Source organism: Rattus rattus, chromosome 1 (assembly GCF_011064425.1).
Source record: "Rattus rattus isolate New Zealand chromosome 1, Rrattus_CSIRO_v1, whole genome shotgun sequence".
NCBI classification, from domain to species: Eukaryota; Metazoa; Chordata; class Mammalia; order Rodentia; family Muridae; genus Rattus; species Rattus rattus.
Window position 1 is genome coordinate 153238380 of NC_046154.1, and position 22230 is coordinate 153260609.

At 53.2% G+C, this 22230-nt stretch overlaps 1 protein-coding gene across 1 annotated transcript; it reads right to left on the bottom strand.

Annotated features, from left to right (window-relative positions):
• Positions 1-3603: 3603 nt before the first annotated feature.
• On the bottom strand, positions 3604-22230 carry Ankrd24 (ankyrin repeat domain 24). Its single transcript, XM_032909165.1, has 22 exons — positions 22183-22230; positions 18185-18298; positions 17215-17301; positions 16972-17102; positions 16809-16897; positions 16077-16141; positions 15349-15406; positions 13429-13499; positions 13192-13298; positions 12846-13033; positions 12317-12354; positions 11256-11336; positions 11055-11165; positions 10381-10416; positions 10203-10301; positions 9064-9118; positions 8712-8830; positions 7219-8613; positions 5953-6120; positions 4702-4833; positions 4301-4366; positions 3604-4083 (listed from the first exon to the last, which is right to left on the bottom strand). Exons 1-22 carry the CDS (start codon positions 22228-22230, stop codon positions 4006-4008), a joined length of 3336 nt encoding a protein of 1111 aa, XP_032765056.1. The 3' UTR covers positions 3604-4005.

A 22230-nucleotide genomic window follows, 5' to 3' on the forward strand; every position in this document is an offset into this window, starting at 1 on the left:
AGAATAAAATGAATAGGATAATTAAGTTACCAGCTAGTCAAGGAATGAGACAAATCTTACAGCCTAATCATTTACTCATGAATAATAAAGTCTGAGTCATTATTTTTGGGAGGTCGGGCAAGGACAATTTACAAATGGTACCAACTACAATGCTCATGGTGTCTCTTCGCAGCAGAACTTTGACTAAGCTGTTGCACTGACCTCATGGCTGAAATTGTTTTCCGATACAACTCAAAACCACCTGCCCAGGGTGGCACCAATAAGCATGAGATGGGTATTTATTACATCAAGCATTAGTCAAGAAAATACCCTATGCATTTATCCACAGGCCAGTCTGCTCTGCTGTGTCAGGCTAACCAAACCCAACCAGTATGCCTCCGAGTCATCTCCAACAATAAAAGACAGACCTTTGAGCACACCTCAGTTACCTGAACACTCAGATCTCACTGTGTGTATGTGTACGCACACGGTAAAGTTTGAAAGTCTGTCAAGATTAGGACCGGACACATGGCTCAGCAGTAAAGACCACTTACTGCTCTTGCAGAAGACCTGGGTTTGTTTGCCAGCATTAGCATGGCAGCACAAAGTTATCCCCAGATCCCGGCAGAGGACATCTAATGGCCTCTTCTGTCTTCTACGGGTGCCAAACACTCAACGGATGAACACACGTACATGGAGGCAAAACACGCATGCATAGGAAATAAAGTTGGTAAACTGAAAATACGGACCTCCATATCTCTTATACGTCACCATTGGTAAAGTGGCCAGAAATACACAGAAATGGGACAAATACCTGTAGCCAAACCTATAACATTGTAATTTAAAGAAGCAAGGAACTCAATCAAAGGAGAGGAACTGCAAGATTGTAGACAAGAAGTCTCAATATTATTTCAGTACACATCTAAGCTATAGATTCAACAAACATCCAAAAAGCAGTCTAACGATTTCTGCAAAGAACAACAGAAAACCGATGACAAAAGGTCATCATGAACGAAAACATGAACAACACAAGACTGAACAGACAGCACAGTGACACCATCTGACTTCAAAACTCTCCTACACCTGCAATAAGACTGTGCTGTTGAGAAAGAATAGAGATCAGCAGAACATGAGAGAGCACTCAGAACAAAATCACAATTAATATTGGGTCAATTTCGCCAACTTGAGCCAGGAAACAGTGAGTCTGGCTTTCCTGACACACGTGACTGGACCCCCGCGGCATCTACATGCGACTGTGTTAAAAACGCAGACTTTACACCTGCGCAGAGTTAACTGCAGACGGATCCTACACCTCAATGTCAAGGGCCAGGGGAAGAACTTCTAGACCACACCAGAGAAACTAGAGCTCCGCCAGTGAGCAAACCACCTATCCTGATGACGAAAGCAACGCGTGCGTGAGCGCTGGACGTGACGTAAACACTTTCCAAGCACCAATTCCCGCCTTCCAGGCTATGCGCAGGCGCAGTCAGGGGAACTAAGTCGTTGAGAGGTTCCGCTTCCGCCTAGGAGGCGCAGAGACTCCGGGAACAAACGGAGTCACACTGGGCGCTGCGTCTCACCGCCGGTTCCCGCATCCCCCGGTCAACCTCACACGGGCTCCCGCGGATCCTCCCCGCGTGGGAACGGCGGCCCCACTCACCATGGCGCAGATTCCCAGCTCGCCCACTCTCCTCACAGCTCCCAGCAGCCAGACTCAACACAACGCACGGAACACACTAGAGCCTTCCTCAGACTCGCAGTCAAACGGGCCAATGGCGGACCGGAAGTTTCCGCCTCCACTCTGATTGCAAGCCCGCCTCGAGGCCCTCATTGGCTAGTGACGCCTGAGTGACAGGAGATTTGCCTTAGAGACAGAGTGGCTTGCAGGGATTTAACACAGTGATTCCCAGCCCTGGGCTCCCCATCAGGCACGGACCTGCAGAGATTGACTGTAGAACTTGCGACCCCACTGCAAAGTCGTCGCTGCACTATTTCTGCACACAGTAGGCACTTCTTCGGGTAGGCACACTTCGGGTGTCTAGTACACACAGATGGTTACTCTGTGCACTGTGTGATCCTCCTGCTCACAAATGAAACGACGCCCAGCCCATTCAGGTCAAATTTAAGCCACCGAACTGATATTCACCAGGCATCAGCAATTTCAATAAGGCACACTTAGGATTGTTCGCATCTCTCTCAGCTGTACACTGTTGGCCAAATATTAACTTTCCCAGCCTTCTGTGGTGGCAGTGGCCTTTCATGCCACCTTTTGGGAGTTGGAGGGAGGGCATTAAAAGTTTAAACCAGGGCTAGAGAGATGGCTCAGTGGTTAAGAGCACTGAGTGCTCCTCCAGAGATCATGAGTTCAAATCACAGCAACCACATGGTGACTCACAGCCATCTATAATGTGATCTGATGCCCTCCTCTGGTGTGTCTGAAAACAGCTACAGTGTACTTATATAAATAAAATAAGTTTTTAAAGGGGGGGGGGAAGGGCTGGAGAGATGGCTCAGAGGTTAAGAGTACTGCCTGCTCTTCCAGAGGTCCTGAGTTCAATTCCCAACAACTACATGGTGGCTTACAACCATCTATAATCAGATCTGGTGCCCTTTTCTGGCCTGCAGGCATACATGCAGGCAGAAAACTGTATGATGTATACATAATAAATGTTAAAAAATAAAATAAAATAAATTTAAAAATAAAAAGATTAAACCAGCTTAATCTGAGACTGGAAACGCCCAAAATTAAGGTCCCCAAACGAGAGGTTCCAGGGTGATGACCTGGGATGGAAAGATGACGGAAAAATAGTTGACATTGCCAGTTGGTGATTGTGCACTCCTTTAACCCCAGCACTCATGAGGCAGAGGCAGAAGGACTGCTGTGACATTGACGCTAGAATGAATTCCAGGAGAGCCGGGGCTATACAGAGAAATCCTATCATAAAGCGGGAGGAGAGAGAGAGAGAGAGAGAGAGAGAGAGAGAGACAGAGACAGAGACAGAGAGACAGAGAGACAGAGACAGAGACAGAGAAAAGAAAAGAGAAAATAAAGAAAATTAAGTTAGTTTGGCATCAGTAGGTCTTCCCTCAGCTGATCATGCTCCTCCTTGTCAAACCACTGTCCAGGAATCCAGTCATTTAAGGAGAAATCGAATGCTGTGAGAACACGCCAAGAAACAAGACAAGACTCTTGGGCCCTCAGTGTATTCGTGTCCTTCCCTCGGTTATGTGATAGAAGTGAAATTACTTCAGATTATATTACTTGCTGCTGTTATTCAAAGGAATTGTTTTGCTTCTAGGGAAATCAAATTTCTTCACTTTCTCTCCTCTCCTCTCTCCTTCCCCTCTCTTCCCCTACCCTTCCTACCGCCTTTAGTTTTTCCGAGGTGGGCTTTCATTGTGTAACCCTGGCTGTCCTCATGCAGCCTTTCTTAAATCTCAAAATATATACAGTCTGGGGCTTTGAATAAAGATGGCTATGGCATGAGATGTTAGTCTGCCTCGATTATCACCTCCATTGTCCCAGACCCCACCTCCTCTAGAGTGGTCACAGGGTTCCTGCACTGACCGCACTCCCATCCCTTCCTAGGTGTCTCTCCACCAGAGACACAACTCTACCGCCTGTTTCTTTTAAACACTGCATTGCACTCATATTTATTGCCATAATTGTGTTATGGAGTCAGAAGATCAAACTGGGTTCTGAGTCCCCTGCCCTCACCCAGTGTGTCACTGGTTATGCCTGCCCCCACCCCCTGTACACGCACACACAAAATGGACTTGGACTCCTCAGTTGTGATGCAGGCAACATATCAGGACGCCTAATATATCAAATGCAGAGTGATGAGAATCAGAGGGCCAGACTATAGGGAGCTGTGGGGTGTTCAGGTGGCCACCACTGCTAAAGACCCAGGCTGGTCTCCCACTGATTCATGAGTCATGTTGATCCCCTGGTTGCTGGGGAAGGTGGTGTCTGTGGCTTCAGCTCGCCGAGGTGAAGGATGGAGACTGAACGGCTGAGCTGTGTCCTCAGCGACCCTGAGCCTGAAGCCGCTGCATCTGCAGGATCTGACTGAGAATGCACTGTACATCCTCGTCCATCTGTCCCTGGGGAGGTGAGAGACAACAGAGGCAGAGTCACACCCCGGTGCTCCTGCTGGGTGCTCTCTGTCCCTTGCAGACCTCTCTATTCACACCCAAGGGAGTCAATGCCCCTCGAGGTAGGTCAGTGCACAACGATGTCTCCAGAAGTCATGAGGCTGCCTCTGAACAGGAGAAACTGAGGCCCAGGCGATGGCAGAGGAGCAGGAGGCAGGGGACTCACCTGAATGGCGTACAGGAGATGGGTGCGGTATAAAGCCACCACAGTGCAGTGTTCCTGGGCCTCCTCCTGTGGACACACAGAAAAGAGAGAGATCAGAGCTACAAGCTCATCCTTATCTACAAAGTGAATCTGAGGTCAGCCTGGGCTACCTGAGACCCTGCCTCAAAAGAAAGACAGAGGAGAAAGGGAGGGAAGGAGAGAAGGGGATTTGGGAAGGAAGCCCATCTACAGGGCGACGCACCCACACTCTCTGCCCCTGAGGCAAACCCCCATGTCCAGTAGCTGCTGGGGCTGACTCGGGGCAGTGTCTGAAGTCCCCTGCCCAGCCATCCCCACCTCTACCCCGACTGCTCTGTCTGTGGCCCCCATCGCCCCTGCCCCACACTCCAGAGAGCCAGTACCTGTATCTGCTGTTGCAAGGCTGTCACCTGACCACGCAGGGCCTCCTCCTGCTCCTTGGAGCTGGCTGGAGTGGACTGCTGCACCTTCAGAGCCTCCTTCAGTGTAAAGACTTCCTTGGACAGATCTGTGATCTGGTAAGGACAGGGGACCCCGTGAGTGGCCATGCTGAGCCAGGCAGGGACCAGGGGCCTCTGCACCTTTCCTGGGCAGCTTGGCACAGGGTCACTGATGCAAGCCAGGTGCTGAGCTGACCCAGATTCTGCTCACGCTCCTGCTTGTCAGAACGCAGTCCAGGAACCCAGTCATTTAAGGAGAATTCCAAATGCTATGAAAACACTCCATAAAACTCTGTACTTATACAGCCCGGGGCTTTAAATGTTTCTCATATTTTTAAATATTTGGAGAGAAAAAAAATCCAAATTAAGATCTATTTTGTGACCATTGAAGGAATTCCAAATCACATTCCACACTTATTAATAAAGTTTTATTGTTACATGGCCATATCTGCTCACAGTAAACGGGAACCAGACACTATAGAGCCTCCAGGTCAATAAATACTGTTTTTTGTTTGTCTTTGTTTTTTTGTTTTGTATTTTTGTTTTGTTTGTTTGTTTGGGTTTTTTGGGGGAGGAGGATTAAAGTCTGGGGCTGTCTGGCCATACCCAGTAACCCATAAACCCAACTTGGGATTTTTATCTCATTTTATGGGATGCCCAACATTGACCTGTAACTTCCACACATGCACATGCACACAAAGGGCATACACAAAAAGATACAACTGGGGGCCCATGCCACAGCTCAGGGGTAAAGACTCTTGCTGCCAAGCCTGTCTCTCTACCTGAGTCTAATCCTTGGGACCCGCATGGTTGAACAATATGGATTCAGGCAAGTTGTCCTCTGATCACAGATACATGCCCCAACCCCAACATAAATAAATAGGTACGTGTAATTTTAAACATTTTTAAATGTTCAAATCCCAGCTTATAACCCATCTTGTAGCCGTGTGACCTTGTCTGAGTGGCATCACCTCTCTGTGCCTGTTACTTCAAATGGGAATAGAGACTGCAGTAAGGGCTGGATATCTGTTACCATGATTACCATGACACTTTTGAGCATCGACACCTTCTCTGGGACTCAGTTTCCCACGTGAGAAATGGGCCAAATTCCCAAAACATTGCTGGCTGGAAGGTTCTCAGTTTTGTGTAACCTCGGGTTAGTGGGCACCAACAATGAGCAAGGAGGGAACCCACCTTCTTGTCCTTCTCCTTGACTTTGTCCAGGGCCTCCTGGGCACGGCTCTGGGCCTGGCGCGCCCTCTCGGCCTCTGTACGAAGCCCCCGGAGCTGCTGCTCAGCCGTGGCCAGCTGGGCCTCGGCTGCGTGCCTCTCGCTCTTCATAAACAATGCCTCACGCTGCACCTGTGACCCAACCAACGCGTGACTCTCGGGACGTTTAGACCCCAAAGAGGTTTGGACCCTTGGACTCTTCCCACCTTCCATTCTGAGCTCATACCATTCCACCTCAAGGAAGGTTCTGATTCCCACCTGGCCATGGAACTGTTTACCCCTGGACAGGTGGTTAGGCCTCTCTGTGCCCTGGCGTCCTCATTTATGGTGCAAGCCTGTGATCAGGTACTCGGGAAGCTGAGGCAGAGGATTAGGAGTTCCAAGGCTACACTGTGACTTCAAGGCCAACCCAAGAACTGAGAGAGACTGTTTCAAAAACACTCACACTCACACTCACACACACACACACACGCACACACACACACACACACACACACACACAAATCCCTTCTAAGGAAATTTGTTCACTTTTCTGTTTGGTTTGATTTGTTGAGACAGGGCCTCACTGTGCAGCTGTGAGTCACCTAGTTGGCAATAACAAAATTTGCAGCTCAGAGGTACTCAGTGGATAGAGAGCTGGCCCAGCATGCACCTCTGTGTAAGTGTAAACAGGTCCTACTGCTACACCTGCCGTCCCTCTAATTGGGAGTGAGAGGCTAAATGAGTCTCTTTTATAAACACACACACACACACACACACACACACACACACACACACACACACACACACACACACACACGGGATGGTGAAGGGGAGGGAGAGGGAGAGGAGGGAAAGACCGACGACCAGGGCTCCGGAATGGCTCAGCGGGTAAAAGCGCTTGCAGCAGCTAAGCCTAATAGCCTTGGTTGGTGCTCAGGGCTTGGGTCCCACAAACTGCCATTTGATTTTCCCACCATGCCATGTGTGTGCACCACATAGAAAGTAATAAATTAAATCCAAATAGAAATATTACGGGCTGGAAAAAATAGCAAAGGGGTTAGAACACTGCTCTTGCAGAAAACCAGAGTTCGGTTCTCAACACCCACGAGATGGCTCATGTCTCCAACATCGGTAACTCGGACGCCCTTTTCGGGCCTCGAGCGCACTGCGCACGTGCATAACCTTTCAGGTAGGCACCCAGGCCCAAGCGGAAACACTCAGAAAGGACAGCCTGGCGCAGGCGCTCACCTGGAAGACCTCTGCGCTAGTCTTCTCGTGCCTGCGCGCCAGATCGGCCAGCTGCGCCTGCAGCCGAGCCACTTGGTCGCGCAGGGCGTCCAGCGCGTGCTCGTGCTCGTCCGCAGGAACCGAGGCCCCGCGCATGCGCTCCAGCTCCTCACGAGCAGCGTCCTGGGCAGAGCTGAGTTCGGCGACCCGAGCCTCCGAGGCGGCTAGTTGTTGGCGCAACTCGGCGGCCTCTGTGCGTGCGCGCTCGCCAGTAGCCGTGGCCGTGGCCAGCAATTCCCGAAGCGCCTCTAGCTCGCGGCTCCGCCCCCGCGCCGCCTCCTCCGCCTCTGCCTCCGCTTGCGCAAAACGGCCCCGAGCTGCCTCCAGCTCGGCCGCAGCCTCCTGCTCCCTCCGACGTAGCGCCTCCTCAAGAGCACGGATCCGGCTCTCCAGTTCAGCCTGCAGCGCCGCGGCCGCTGCCCCCGGGTGCAGAATCGCAGCGCAGGGGTCCTCTGTGCCGTTGGCCTCGGCTTCCGTAGTATCTAACACAGTGGCCTGTGCTCTCGTGGGCTCCATAGCCGTGTCCTGAGCTCCAGTGCTGTCTGCCTCCGTGGCCTTCGAACAATTGGCCTGCGCCCCCGTAGCCTCCGCTTCCGTGGCCTCCGCGGTGGTGTCGTTGACTCCTATTGCTTCTGCCGCAGTGGTCTGCACTCCTGTGACCTTAACTCCTATAACCTCCGCCACTGTGGCCTGCACTCCAGTGGTCTTCACTGCTGTGACCTCTACTCCTGTGGCCTGAACTCCTGTATCCCTCACTCCGGTGGCCTCCATGTTTCTAGTCACTGTTCCTGTGAGCCCTGCTTGTAACACATCCACCCCATCAGCCTTCATTCCTGGGTTCTCTTTTCCTCCAGTATCTTCTGCAGTCACTGGTTCTCTTTCAGCATTGTCGCCTACAGATTTTACATTTAGGGCTTCAGCCATAGTGACACTAGTGTCCATTGCCTCGGCTGCCACTCCATCTTTCCCCTTGGCCTCTGAACCTACAGCCTCGGGTTCTATGAGCGCTGCTTCTGAAGCCCCTGCTTCAGTGTTCCCGACGCCCTTGGAGCCTCCTGCTTGGGGTTCCATTCCATTTGCTGTGGCTTCTGTATACGTGGTGCCATTAAGGTCTTGGAAACCGAGTCCATTCTGGATAGTGATTCCCTTGTCCTTGATTTCCTGGTATGCTGTCTCTTCTCCATAAGTTCCGGGTGGCTCCCCCTGCTGCAGCTGCAGCATATGCATGGCCTCTGTGTGCTGCCTCTGAAGCTGTTGAAGCTCTGCACGTAAGGATTCATACAAGACCAGGGGGACAACTTCAGGCTGACTTTCTTCCACCAACTGCGCTTCATCCTTTTCAAACTCCTCAAGGATCTGGGGGTGGGGGGAGCAAGTAGGCTAAGAGGTAGGTTCACTATGTTCCCTGCCCACCCTGAGGTCTGCAGAGCTGTCCACTGCCTCAGTTTCCCCACCTGGACCTTTTCCAGCAGCTCCTGGTTCTGCCTGGTGAGCTGAGCCACCTGCTCCTGTAGGGAAGCCACTATCTCCTCTCCTGATGGACTCGGGTTCTTTGACAGCAGTGCCTCGGCTCCTGACAGGGTTGAGAAGAGCACTGAGTCAGGCTGGGGACACGTCAGGAGCTGCTCGGTGGGGAACTGCATTGCCTCAGACAGGTGGGGATCGCAGTGCAAGTGCAGGGGCACATGACATCACACACATCCTCCATGGGAGGCTCTGGTTATGGCTCTGTATCCACGCAGCCACCCACCTCTCAGAATCCCGGGTAGGCAGCAGGGAGGGTGTGGTCGAGGGTGCAACTCTCACCTGGGAAGTCAGGCATCTCACCCTCCTCCTCATAGCTTGTGTTTCCTCTCTCACTCTAGGAGTTCAGCACAAAGTAACTGTCAGATCCTGCCCTTACTGACAAGAGACTTTAGGTCCTCCCTAACTTTAGGTCATATACCCACACAACACCAGGGGTGGGGATGACTCCCAACTGACTGTCTCTATTCACTGGGCACCCAAATGGCCCTTCCACCTTCTAATGAGATGCAGGTGTGGACCAGGGCCTTTGCACATGCAGGACAAGCGCTCACCACTGAGCAACATTCTGACCACATAATCAAAGCTCTGGGTTTGAATCCCAGCACATCCCCAAGCACATGTCATCTCTGTGTAGGTCTGCGTAATTATGTGCTTGTAAGGATGTTTTATCACATTTATTTCGTGTGTGTCTGCAGGGGGTGCACACATGCCACAGTACAAGGTAGCAGTCAGAAAACAACTCGAGAATTGGTTCTCTCCCTCCACCATGTGGGGTGTGAACTCAGGTCAGTAGGGTTGGCAGCAACTATTGACTGGTCTGTATCCCCAACTCTAATTGCACACTTAGAGCCGTATGTGGGTGTTTGAGGGGTGTGCCCTGTGTGTGACTGATGTATATCTGGGGCATGTGTGATGTGTGCGTCAGAGAGGCTGCCATCTTTGTGTGTGTGTGTGTGTGTGTGTGTGTGTGTGTTTGCAGAAGTCTTGGTATGTGTGTGATTTTGTGGAAGTCGTGTGTGCCCTGGGCATTATGGATGCACCGTGGTGCGTAGGTGAAGTTCTACATCAAAGTTGGCCATAGGCTACTACACTCATCACCTATGCCCTGACCCCACCCCTTGCGCCTCCACACACTGGCAGGTCATACTTTGATGATTGACCTCATTCCCCACTCACTCCTGTCTTCCCCTACACCTCTACGTCCATTCCAAGCTCCAACCCACCCAGCCTCTTGCCCTGACCCTGAAGGTAACAACCTAACCCCCAAACCCTTCCGACCCTCCTCCTGTGGCTCCGAACTCCCAAGCCCCGCCCACCTCCCGCAGGGACCCTCCTCCTGTGGCTCAGAACTCCCAAGCCCCGCCCACCTCCCGCAGGGACCCTCCTCCTGTGGCTCGGCACTCCCAGGCCCCGCCCACCTCCAGCAGGGACAGGCGACTCTGCAGACTCTCCACCTCCCGGCCCAGGCTCTCCTTCTCCTCCTGCTTCTCTGCCAGCATCTGTTGCAGCTCCTGCACCTGCAGAGACCGAGGTCAGCACTTGAGGATTTCGGGACACTGGACCCTCCCAAACCCTGGCTGTGCCCTCCCCACCTACCTGTCTCTCCAGGCTGTGCACTGAGCTGGCCTCTGCCTCCAGGGGCTGCAGGTAGAAGTGGTTGGGACTGGAGGGCCGTGTACCACCTAGTGTCTGGTAGCCATGTCTTTTCTCCACATACAGTGAGCACCTACTGTGTGCCACTCTGACTGATCCTTCACATTGTGTGTCAGACCCTATTCTGTTCTTTCACTCAGGGTGCTTTGGTACAGTGCCTGCTGCGTAGCAGATCCTGTTCCGGGCCATTCGTTCACTCATGCCTGCATGCATTCACCATCACACATTCCTCACCATGGGCCACTCTATGCACTCTGCGCTCAGCACTCTGACCTGAGCCCGCCCTCAGCCTGCCTTTGAGTGGTAGAGTGCTATGGTGGAAATGAAAGATGCTGAAAAGGAGGGTGCAATTTTAAATATGGTGGCAGGGGTGATGTTGGAGGAAGGGAGCCTTGGGGACAGCTGGAGGGACAGCAGTTCTGTACTGCAAACAGCATGGGCAAAGGCCCTGGGGCTGGACAGAGCCTGCACTATTGAAAGGCCAGTGAGGGGCTGAGCGCTGGGAGCAAAGGGATGGCAGGGAAGAGCGGGAGAAGGAAGGATAGGAAGGGAGGTGGTCTGGTGTCCCGGGGAATTGCTCCCCCACACCCGGACTGCAGGGCCTGCAGCCTCCTAACCTCCCTCCTCCTCCTCTGTTCCTTGTGCTGTTCCAGGCCCCTGATCTTCTGCAGGAGCCGGCCTCTCTCCTGTCTCAGGCGCACGATCTCCTCATAAGCATCCTGATCGTCCTGTCCCCTCCCCACCAGGGGACACCACTTTAGGTAAAGTCTCTGGGGTAGCAGAGCCCCACCTTGCCCCAGGCTGCCCCCAACTCTTACAGGAATTGGTGTGGCGGCTGGAGGCTGGGGTGCCTTCCTCTTCTTGTGGGCTCCTCGTTTCTCATGGCTGGACGCTGAGTTCTGGTGTGGGCAGAGGGGGAGGTAGGACATGGGTACCAGGCCAGGATCGCACAGGGGATACAGTGTGACCATCCCCTGCTGTCAACAGCCTCAGCTGCCCTGCCTTCCGCCATACTGTGACAGACCCCATGTCTTCCCATTTACTCTAGATCATACGGTTCACTGTGTTTACTTCCCCTGGCAGGGGGCAGTGAGTGTGCCCAGTGCAGGGGGCAGTGAGTGTGTGCCCAGGGCAGGGGACAGTGAGTGTGTGCACAGGGCAGGGGGCAGTGAGTGTGCCCAGGGCAGGGGCAGTGAGTGTGTGCCCAGGGCAGGGGCAGTGAGTGTGTGCACAGGGCAGGGGGCAGTGCGTGTGCCCAGGGCAGGGGGCAGTGAGTGTGTGCACAGGGCAGGGGGCACAGGGCAGGGGCAGTGAGTGTGTGCACAGGGCAGGGGGTGAGGTGTGTGTGCACAGGGCAGGGGGGCAGTGTGTGTGTGCACAGGGCAGGGGGGCAGTGGGGTGCCCAGGGGCAGGGGCAGTGAGTGTGCCCAGGGCAGGGGCAGTGAGTGTGCACAGGGCAGGGGCAGTGGTGTGTGCACAGGGCAGGGGCAGTGAGTGTGTGCACAGGGCAGGGGGCAGTGAGTGTGTGCACAGGGCAGAGGGCAGTGGTGTGCACAGGGCAGGGGGGTAGTAGTGTGTGTGCCCAGGGGCAGGGGGCAGTGGGTGTGCCCAGGGCAGGGGCAGTGAGTGTGTGCACAGGGCAGGGGCAGTGAGTGTGTGCTCAGTGCAGGGGGCAGTGAGTGTGTGCCCAGGGCAGGGGCAGTGAGTGTGTGCTCAGTGCAGGGGGCAGTGGTGTGTGCTCAGTGCAGGGGCAGTGAGTGTGTGCACAGGGCAGGGGGCAGGGGTGTGCCCAGGGCAGGGGGCAGGGAGTGTGTGTGCAGGGCAGGGGGCAGGGAGTGTGTGTGCAGGCGGGCGACTCTCACGCCTTCTGGATTCCTACCTGAGATGAGGCCTCTCCGGAGTCATCCTCTAGAGAGGCTGGGGAAAGAGGAAAAACAGTCAGGCACCCAGTTCTGTGTTCTCAGCTCTAGAAAGGTCACTGGGCAACATTAGTGCTTCTTTTGTTCATACCTGAGTCTCACTGTGTACCCCAGGCTAACCTCAAACTCAGATCTAACTGCTCTGGTCTCCTAGTTGGGCACCACAAAACCCAGCCTCTAGATAAGGGACAATAAGGTCCTTATGGATGGAGTCCGGGGTGGGAGAGCCTTGAGACTCAGGGCAGTGGAGCTGCCAGGTTGGGGTGGATAGGTAGGTGGCCACCTGTTAGGAAAGGCAGAGTCTCCACCTAAGTATGATCCGGGAAGTCACAGTGGACCGCCCCACCACTGGGGCTTCTTGAAACTGCCCTGAGTTAGGAAGCATGAAAATGTTCACAACTCAGCAGATTGGGGTAACTCAGAACTATCAGTAACATATAAGGGGCTGGCCAGGAACCGTCTAGGAGAGCGGGGGCAGGGCTTGTATACCATTGGGAGGTGAAGGGCGCTGTGCAGACTCCTGTAGAAGCTGCAAGATGAGCTTGTCTCCGGTCAGAGCTCCATAGTGAGTGGCATCCTGACCCAGTGCATCGGTGATGCCCAGCTGGGCTCCACCCTGCAGCAGTACTTCAACGGTCTCGGGGCTGCCCCCCTCACATGCCAGCATCAATGCTGTCCTGTGAGGTAAAGGGGTTACTGAGACGGCACAGGTTTAGTCCAAACACCCTATACCCATCTCTATACCCAGGCCAGGAAGGAAAGGGAGGAAGAGGCACCTAGATCATCAGCTCAGAGTACAGCATATGATGGGGAGGTTGGGAGGGGGAGTGCTCACCTGCCTTGCAGGTCCTGGTCATTTGCGGCAGCTCCCTGCTGTAGGAGGAGGCGGCACAGATCTGTGTGACACATCTGAGCTGCTATGATGAGGGGCGTGGCACCCGACTGGTAAGGAGGATGAAATGGCCTGAGTCTCACCGTGCTTTGCAGATGAAACCGGGGATCCTGCCCATGGTGGACATCTACCATAAGGATAACACTGTACCCGCCACCCAATGAGATCCCAGCAGCTCACCCGATCCCGGGGCTTCATATGTGCCTTAAAGGAACAGAGCAGCTTTGAGCAGGACAGACAACCACCGGCTGCTGTTACAGACAAGAAAAATAGGAGTGGGTGTGAGAGACAGCGGCCTGCCAAGATCACTATAGTGTTTATTGCTGAGACAGCGTAGGTCTGTAGCCTAGGCTGGCCTAGAACTCACTATACAGTAGAGCAGTTAGCACTGGTCATCCAGGCAGCCGGAAGGCCCAGGCTGGACAATGGCTCTGCATGTTAAGGGCCAGCCTGGGCTACAGATTGAGACCATACCTCAACTAAAACCTCAGAGCTGGAGCAGTAGCTGAATAGAGCACTGGCTGCTCCCACAGAGGACCCAGGTTCAATTCCCAGCACCCACGTAGCAGCTCGCGTATATAACTTAAGTTCGAGGGATGTAACCGCCCCTCTGACAGCACCAGGCACTTACGTGGGACACAGCCATGCATGCAACCAAACCACACATAAAAGAATTTTAAAATGTATTTTCACAAAAATTTAAAACCAAAAAACTTTTTTAAAAACATGGGTCAGAAAGATGGCTCAGTTGGCAAAAGTTTGCTGCCAAATGACCTAAGCTCAATGTCCAGGACCCAGCTGGTGAAGAGACAACCAATTCCCAAAAGTCGCCTTCTGACTGTCACACAAGCACCATTACAAGGAGTCCCAAACCCCACAATAAATGAATAAATGCAATTTGATTTTTAAAGACATCCCCTATTGCCACCGACACCACCTAGTGGTGCCACTCTGACTGGGAAGTTAGTGGCTGACACCCCCAAAGTAAACCCAAGTGTGCCATCCCCAGGAACGGGTGGCTCTGTATCCCCTGGACCCTGTGCTCATGGGCACCAATAAGTCCTTACTTGCTCTGAGGATGGAGTCTGGGTTTGAGGGGAGTGCTGGAGGACCTATTTGCATTCAAGGCACCCAGGAAACCAGGAAAGGAATTAGGGTTCTAGGCACCCACCCCACTTTGTACACCCTGAGACTAGGCTTTGAGGTCCAAGAAATAGGGTGCACCCACTAGTACATGTGCCTAACTTCTTTGTGCAATGGGCAAAAGGCCTGGTTCAGATGGGGACTGCATTCAGGGCTGACCCCTGAACTGCACACAGGTCAAAAAAAGCTTAGCAGATGGGGATGGTGGTCCACATCGTCAAGCAGAAACTCAGGGTTGAGGCAGTAGGACTCTGACTCCAAGGTTAGCCTAGGCTACAGAGAGAGACTCTATATCATAACAAGGAGAGGGCTGAGAAGACTGAGGACCTGTGCTTTACTCCCCAAACCCACATTAGTCAGGGATGGGAGTGCATGTTTGTGACCCCAGCACCAGGGAGGCAGAGGCAAGAGGATACAAGGTTCACTGGTCTGCCAACCTGGCTTAAATTGAGACCTGGTCTCAGAGGATGTGGAGGGTACCTGACAGTGACACCTTAACGTTGTCTTTTGACTTCCACAGGCCACACATAAGGACACATGAACACATTCTTTAAAAACTAAGAAAAGGTCTGGAGCTGCAGGTCAGAGATAGAGCCCACACCCCCACTCCCAACCCCCAGAATTCCCCCAGCAAGGGAGCTGGGGGCGTGGTCAGGGGTGGAACCCTGCCTGGAGTCCCCCAGTGAGGAGCCAGGGGCGTGGTCAGGGGTGGAACCCTGCCTAGAATCCCCCAGTGAGGAGCCAGGGGCGTGGTTAAGGTGGAGCCCTGCCTGGAGTCCCCCCCAGTGAGGAGCCAGGGGCGTGGTCAGGGGTGGAACCCTGCCTGGAGTCCTCCCAGTGAGGAGCCAGGGGCGTGGTTAAGGTGGAGCCCCACCTAGAATCCCCCAGTGAGGGTTGTGGACGTGGCTCACTGGCAGAGGGCTTTCCTTGAATTTGGGAGAACATGGCTGCACCTACCTGCATGGTGAAGGGCTGTCCACCCACTGCTGTCCTCAATGTCTACCATGCAGGAAGCCTGGGAAGGAGTGACAGGTGATGTCATCTCTGTTTCCTGAATGAATGATTTTTCCCGTCCTCCCCTGCTCCCTTGGGCCCTGCTTTATCTCAGGTTCCTTCGTGTGACTCTCTATTGCCCTGGTTTCTGTGCATGTGCATGCTCACATGTGGCACAGCGCACTGCCGAGAGTGGAAGATAACCTGTGGGAGTCTCTTCTTTCCTTCCATGTGCTTCCCAGGGAACAAAATCAGATCGGGCTTGAGGCAAATGTTTCTACCTGCTGAGACATCTCTCACTGACCCAGATTCATTGTTTTAGAACTTCTACTTTAAATTGTATGTGTGCAAAGTGTATGTGAGTGTAATATCTGAGAAAACCAAAAGGGAGCATCAGATCTCCTGGAACTGGAGTTGCAGATGGTTATGAGTCTCCGTGGGAGTGCTAGGAATCGAATCGCAGTCCTCTGCGGGAACAGCCAGTGCTGAATCACTGACCCATCTCTCCAGCTTCTCAGGCTCTTTTTCTCCCGTTTCCCATCTTCCTTCCCTGAAAACCCATGTTCCAGCCCTCCCGATAACCCTATTTTGATGACTGTAACAAAGGGGCAAGGAAGGGCTGGGGACCAAGAGCAGCTAGGATTTGGAGAAGTAGCTGGAGTTCAGTGTGGGCAGGGAATGGACATCAGGACCTCCAAGAGCTGCTTCAGACACTCTGGGTGCCCGTACTTGGCTGCCAGGTGAAGGGCATTGTAACCTGAGGGGAGAAGAGACAGGAGTGTCCTCCAGGTATTCTCAGCTGCCTCCCAAGCCTGACCATCCAAACTCAGCCATTCTTAAAACTCTGCTGTTCCCAGAGGCCTTTTCACTGCTATATTCGTTTGCTATCTTTGGTTTTTTGTTTTTTGTTTGTTTTTTTTTTCCTTCTTTTTTTTTTTTTTTTTTTTTTTTTGGAAGCTGGGGACTGAACCCAGGGCCTTGCACTTGCTAGGCAAGCGCTCTACCACTGAGCTAAATCCCCAACCCCTGATCTTTGTTTTTGAAACAATGCCCCAAGTAGCCCAGACTGGCCTAGAACTCACAGGGGTCATCCTGCCTCTGCCATCTGGTGCTGTGATCAAGGGGGCCTTTTACTTTTACTTTTAACAAGGTCTCATGTAGCCCAGGCTGACCTCCAGTTCATAGGTAGCTGAGGATCACCTTGAACTCCTGATCCTCCTGCCTCCACTCAAGTGCTTGGATGACAGATGTGCACGAGCAGTTCAGAGGACAGACCTTAGGACTTCCCTCGTGTTTGGCGAATGTCTTATGTACTTAGCTACAGCCCCAGTGTGGACAGTGAGATCCCACAACTGGACCTGTGGTCTCTGCTCTGGGCAGCTGATGTAGCCCTGCCATCCACCCAGGGGCATGTCCGGAAGTACCTGCTCCATCCGTGCTCATGACATCAGCACCTTGAGCCAGCATCACTTCCAGACAGCCGGCCGCACCTCTCATGGCAGCTAAGTGGAACCTAGAGGCATGAGTCAGGTGTTAACCCCAGAAGAATGTCCAAAGCCACCCCAGCCCCAGGGCTTGGACACTCACGCAGACTTGCCCTCGGGGTCCAGTTTTGTAGGCACCAGCCCCTTGTGGGCGATCAACGAGGCCACTCTGGCCACATCGTTGTTCTCCACAGCCTGGAGCAGTCGCTGGTCACTTTTGCCCCAGTCTTGGCCCTGCAGTGGCACACCCAGAGGTGCGAGGGACTGAGTGGGTCGATCTCCCCTCCCCACCAAGGAACAGAGGCACTTGTTCCGGGCTCTCCCCAACCCACCCCTGAGCACTTGCCTGGCGCCTGCCTCTGGCTGCGGGTTTCGGGATAGGGCACCGGCCACAGGGTGGGCAGGAGCTGAGGTCAGTGGGGCTGAGCCGGAGCTGTGGGATAGGCAGTCCTGGACTGGGGGCCTCGAGACGGTGTCTCTGAAACCTGCATCCCCCAGCACGTGTCTCCAGGCCCACCACTAGGGCAGCTTCCAGATACCAATCTTCCTCGAACTACCCCTGTGTGCCTTAATCCAAAGCCAGTTTTGAAAGAGGAGGTATCACCCTCCCCCCACCCCCCCACCCCCGAGCTGAGAACCCAGGGCCTTGCGCTTGCTAGGCAAGCGCTCTACCACTGAGCAAAATCCCCAACCCCCCAACTCTTTTTTTTAATAGCATCTCTGTTATGTAGATAGACCAAGCTAGCCTGAAAGCCACAGAAATAGGCCTGCCTCTGCCCCCAAAGTGCTGGGATTAAAGGCAAGGATCTCAATGCCGCAGGTTGGTTTTTGTTTTTTGAGTCAGGGTTTCATGTAGCCCATGCTGGCTTCAAACTCTGAGTCAAGGGTGACCTTGAATTCCTGAGCTTCCTGCCTCCCAGTTCTCACCTGAGATGACAGGTGTGGAACATCACCCCTGGTTTCTGTAGTGCTGGGGACCGAAGCCAGGGCTTGCTGGGTGCCAAGTTTCTCGTTCACAATTATTTTTCTGTCTTAGTTTTTTGAGACAGAATGTAACTAAATTAAGGATCCCCTGCCTTAGCCTCCGAACGCTGCGATGACTGGCCTTTTCCAAACTAACCTCCAGCGCCCACGACCTCGCCCCCGCCCTTCACAACTGTTCAGCCAAAGCCCCATCGCCCCAAGCAATATCAAGGCCTGGCCAGTAGAACTGCAGTCGCGAATGTTTTTAAATTCATTGCCCAGGAACATGAACTATTCCCAAGTCACTGTCCACAGTGTCCTCCAAGACCTGCATCCTGCAACGGCCTGCTGACCCTGCGCCAGCACAGACGCTCTCGGTGCCGCCCTCCACTTCCCAATCGGTGCCGCCCTCCACTTCCCACCCGGGCTCCACTCCACAGGCGCTCCGTCAGCTGCCGAGCTTCTTTCTAGGAAGGAGGGGACGGCTCAGAGCGACCCAAACGGCTAGGAGGCAGTAGCGCACACGCAGAGCTGCTTCTTTGAGAATGGGAAAGGGGCGGAGCCAGATCAGACCACGCCCACCTTCTCAAACTTGGGGCTCTGCCCTCCTCCTAAGGCACAGTCTCTTCACACCCCTTCCCCAGGCTCAGCACCCGCCTTCACCCGGCTCAAGCCTGGTCCACTCCTCCTCAGACACAGAACCCGCCCAACTTCTCCCCATATTCCAGGTCCCTCCCACCTCCTCAACCAAAGCTCAGGCCCGGGCTCATAGCCTTTCTACCTTCCGTGTTGCTCCTATTTTCCCTGCTCCGCTCGCCCGCTTTACAGCGCGCTCTTCCCACCCCGCCCTTCTCCATCCCACTTTCATGCTCCGCCCTGTACCTCCCGGATGGTTCCTATCGGGTGTCAGCCTGCTAACTCCTCACCTCCAGCTCATCTTCCTTAGAATAATGGGCAGGTGGCCCATCATTCATTCACCCATCGCCTTCCAGTCGTCCATTCATTCATTCATTCATTCATACATTCATGCCTATCTTTTCATTCATTCGTTCATCCGTCGTTTCACACATTCATTCTCTCCAACACTCATTCACACATTTGCTAATGTTTTCATTACCCATTCGCTCGGTAATTTCCTCACCACCCATTCATTCGCTAACACATCTTTTCATGGGCAAATGCATCGGCTCACTCATTCCTTCATCCACGCACACATCCTCTCACCCATTCACTCTTCCGGCCTACCTGTCCATCCTCTACTCTTTAATCCTTTGCGTCTCTCCAGTGGCGCTCAAGTCTCACTCTGAACTTGAAGCGCAGGCCTGCCTTGCCACTATCACCTATGGGACTGACCTAGACTCCACCCTCCTCATATGCACAATGGGTTTCATACAGACTTTCCAGGCACAGCTCCGGATGGCGGTGCTGCGAGATTAAGCAGAACGCACCGCCCTGCACAGGCCTGGTACGCCATGAGTACACAATAAGAGCTATAGTTCGTTCATCAGGCACGTGATCTGGGCCCGTGCACAGCCCAGGCCGGATCATACGAATCACTGCGTCTTTAGATCAACTGAAAGAGCCGGTTGCAACCCCCGTTCCATCTCCAAGGTGTTTGGGCACTTGTCTGCCTTGCCTAAAATTAGAGCCCTCCACACAGGACCCACAGAGGGTCCTTGGCCCACAGCCTGAGACTCTTCTACATTTATTGAGTGACTGCTGGATGCCTTTCTAGCTCTGTGGCTTTTGTGCACTGTGGGATGAGCGTTCCCAGAGAGGCAGAATTTGGGGAGAAGTGAGTAGTTCACAAAATTGCCTTGCACACGTGGAAACTAATAAGCAACTCCTGCCTCTGTGTCCCACAACACTCGAGACACTGGTGTGTCCCTCTCTGCAAGAAGTCCCGGAGTATGTGTGCATGTGTGTGTATCCATGTATACATATATGTATACATAAGTATGCACATACATATATACACATATGGATATATACACATGCGGATATACACATGTATATATACACACTCACATACATACATATATACATACATACATGTATACACACACACACATGCCAACTTAAAAAAAAAAAAAACGGAGAAAATACTGAGCCAGATGCAGTGGCTCACACTCTAATCCAGCATTTGAGAGGCAGAGGCAGATGGCTCTCTGGACCTTCAAGGGCAGCCTGGTCTACAGAGCGAGTTGTAGGAAAGTCAGAGCTACACAGAAAAAAATAAATAAATAAACAAACGAAAGAGAAGGTGCGTACGTTGATCCTGGTGCAGCTCCAATGCCTGACCCCAACACCCAGAGACTGAAGGGGAAAGACTGGAATCCAAGGCCAGTCAGGGCTACCACTTCCAAAACATTACAAGCCTTCATCATTCCCTGAAGGGGTTTTCCTCAAATAAACTCAAAAGGTCAGCAGGCGGCCCCAGACAAAGTAATTCCCATTCTGTACAAGAGAGATTTGGGGCCCAGAGCCCACTGAGCCCCTGCTGGGACCTTGAAGGACACCCCAGGAACTAGAACTCAGCCCGAGCTGACATCTGCAAGGCTGCAGCCTGGCACTTAGCCACAGCAGGAGAGACCCAGGGGCCCTCCAGGCAACCATGAGACTTCGCTTTCTTCCCTAGGGGCTGCAGAGCCAAAAGCCAAGCTTCTCCCTGGCTGCTGTGGGGAAACCAGAGAAGGGTGGGGGTGGCAGACTAGTTCCTGGCAGGAAGGGGCTGACCAGGCCTCCCATCTGCTGCCCAGTCTGGTCCAGTGCCAGGGCCCTGCCCCTCCCTACCCTGTTGCTGCCCCTTCACCAAAGCCCCACAAAAACACGCCCATTCCAAGCTAAGTGTCTCTTGCCAGGGGTGGGCTGCAAGATTCTGAATAATCCAGCTTTTTAAATCAGTGGGTCTTTTTTTTCACGAAGGATGTCCCTGTGTAATAGCTCTGGCTGTCCCAAGTGCTGAGATTAAAGGCTTTAGCCATCACAGCTGGCCTAATTAAGCTTCTCAAAACTATTTTTCCTTAACTTAAAAATTGCTTTTATAAGGGCTGGAGAGATGGCTCAGCAGGAAGAGAACTGACTGCTCTTCCAGAGGTCCCGAGTTCAATTCCCAGCAACCACATGGTGACTCACAACCATCTGCAATGCCCTCTTCTGGTGCATCTGAAGAGAGGGACAGTGTAAATAAATCTTTTTAAAAGAGTTTTTTTTAAGTTGCATTTATGTGTATGTATGCACACATTCATGGAGGCAGAGGTCAGACGATAACTTTGTGGAGTCATTTTTCCTTCTACCATGTGGGTTCTGGGAATCAAACTCAGGAGAGATGGCTTAGCAGTTAGATCAATGGCTGCTATCTCAAAGGACCAGAGTTTAGTTCCCAGCACAGACAGACAAACAGACAGCACTCCCACACACATAAAATAATAAAATGTACTTTAATAACCCTCAGGTATGCATCCTTGGCTGCAAGTACCCTTCCCCACTGAACCATCTTGCCAGCCCATTATTCAGCATTTGCAATGACTGAGATACTCAGGGATTCTGTCAAAAATGTATCTGGGGAAATGAGGGACCAGGTGGAAAATAATAAGGGACCAGTCCAGCCTTACTGTGTAGGAAAGCAACAGTCCTCCTCTCTCTTCTCTTCCCACCCCACCGCCAGCCTTCCGCCCCCCCCCTCGCGCGCTCTCTCGCCCCCCCCCTCACTCTTGCTCTCTGGCTCTCACTAGCTCCTTCTCTCCCTCTCTCGCCCCCACCATCACCCTCCCCTCCCCATTCCCCCTGCAGGTCACACCTACTGATACCTATCTCCAACTTCTACAGGCAAATCACTTCCGAGCTGTGTGACTTTGAGGAGCTTCCACGGCTCCTTGAGCCGCCCTTCCCCTCTCAAAGGCACACAATATAAGTTCATTCCTGGAAGAATCAGAGTGAGCGAGAGACCAGGGCTCACAGCGCAGAGCACTCCCAAGTGAATTCTTCCCTCAGGAATCACTAAATTCAGACGATGAAAATGAAAACAGGGGCAGGGAGAGTTTGCGGGTATCTCAGAGACTCCTTGCCAGCATGTGCAACGGAGCAAGGGATGCCACGGCTACCACCGTGACCCTGAGTGGGCGTTGGGGGAGCGGAACTGAGCCACGAGTGGGACTCGGTGAACCCACATGGGCTTAGCATCACCACAGAGCATTTGGGCCAGCCCACCAGTCCGAGCAGCCAGGGGAACCGGGTAGGGGACAGAAGGCGGAGCCTAAAAGAGGAGCAGTGGACTGATGGGTGCTAAGCCACAGGGGGTGGGGGGTTTGAGCAGAAGGAGGGAGTGGTGGGTTCATCCCCTCCCCCAAACCTGCAGGTTCACCTCTGTCTTCTTGAACCGTGCCCGGAGGGTCTTCAT

Bases quoted from the DNA above. Each gene is read 5' to 3' on its own strand.
- Ankrd24 (XM_032909165.1), bottom strand. From the start codon at position 22,230: ATGAAGACCCTCCGGGCACGGTTCAAGAAGACAGAGGTGAACCTGCAG. The intron at 16,898-16,971 runs GTGAGTGTCCAA...TCATGCCTCTAG, and splicing joins GACCCCGAGGGCAAGTCTGC to GTTCCACTTAGCTGCCATGA. The intron at 12,355-12,845 runs GTATACAAGCCC...CTCTTTCCCCAG, and splicing joins GCGCCCTTCACCTCCCAATG to CCTCTCTAGAGGATGACTCC.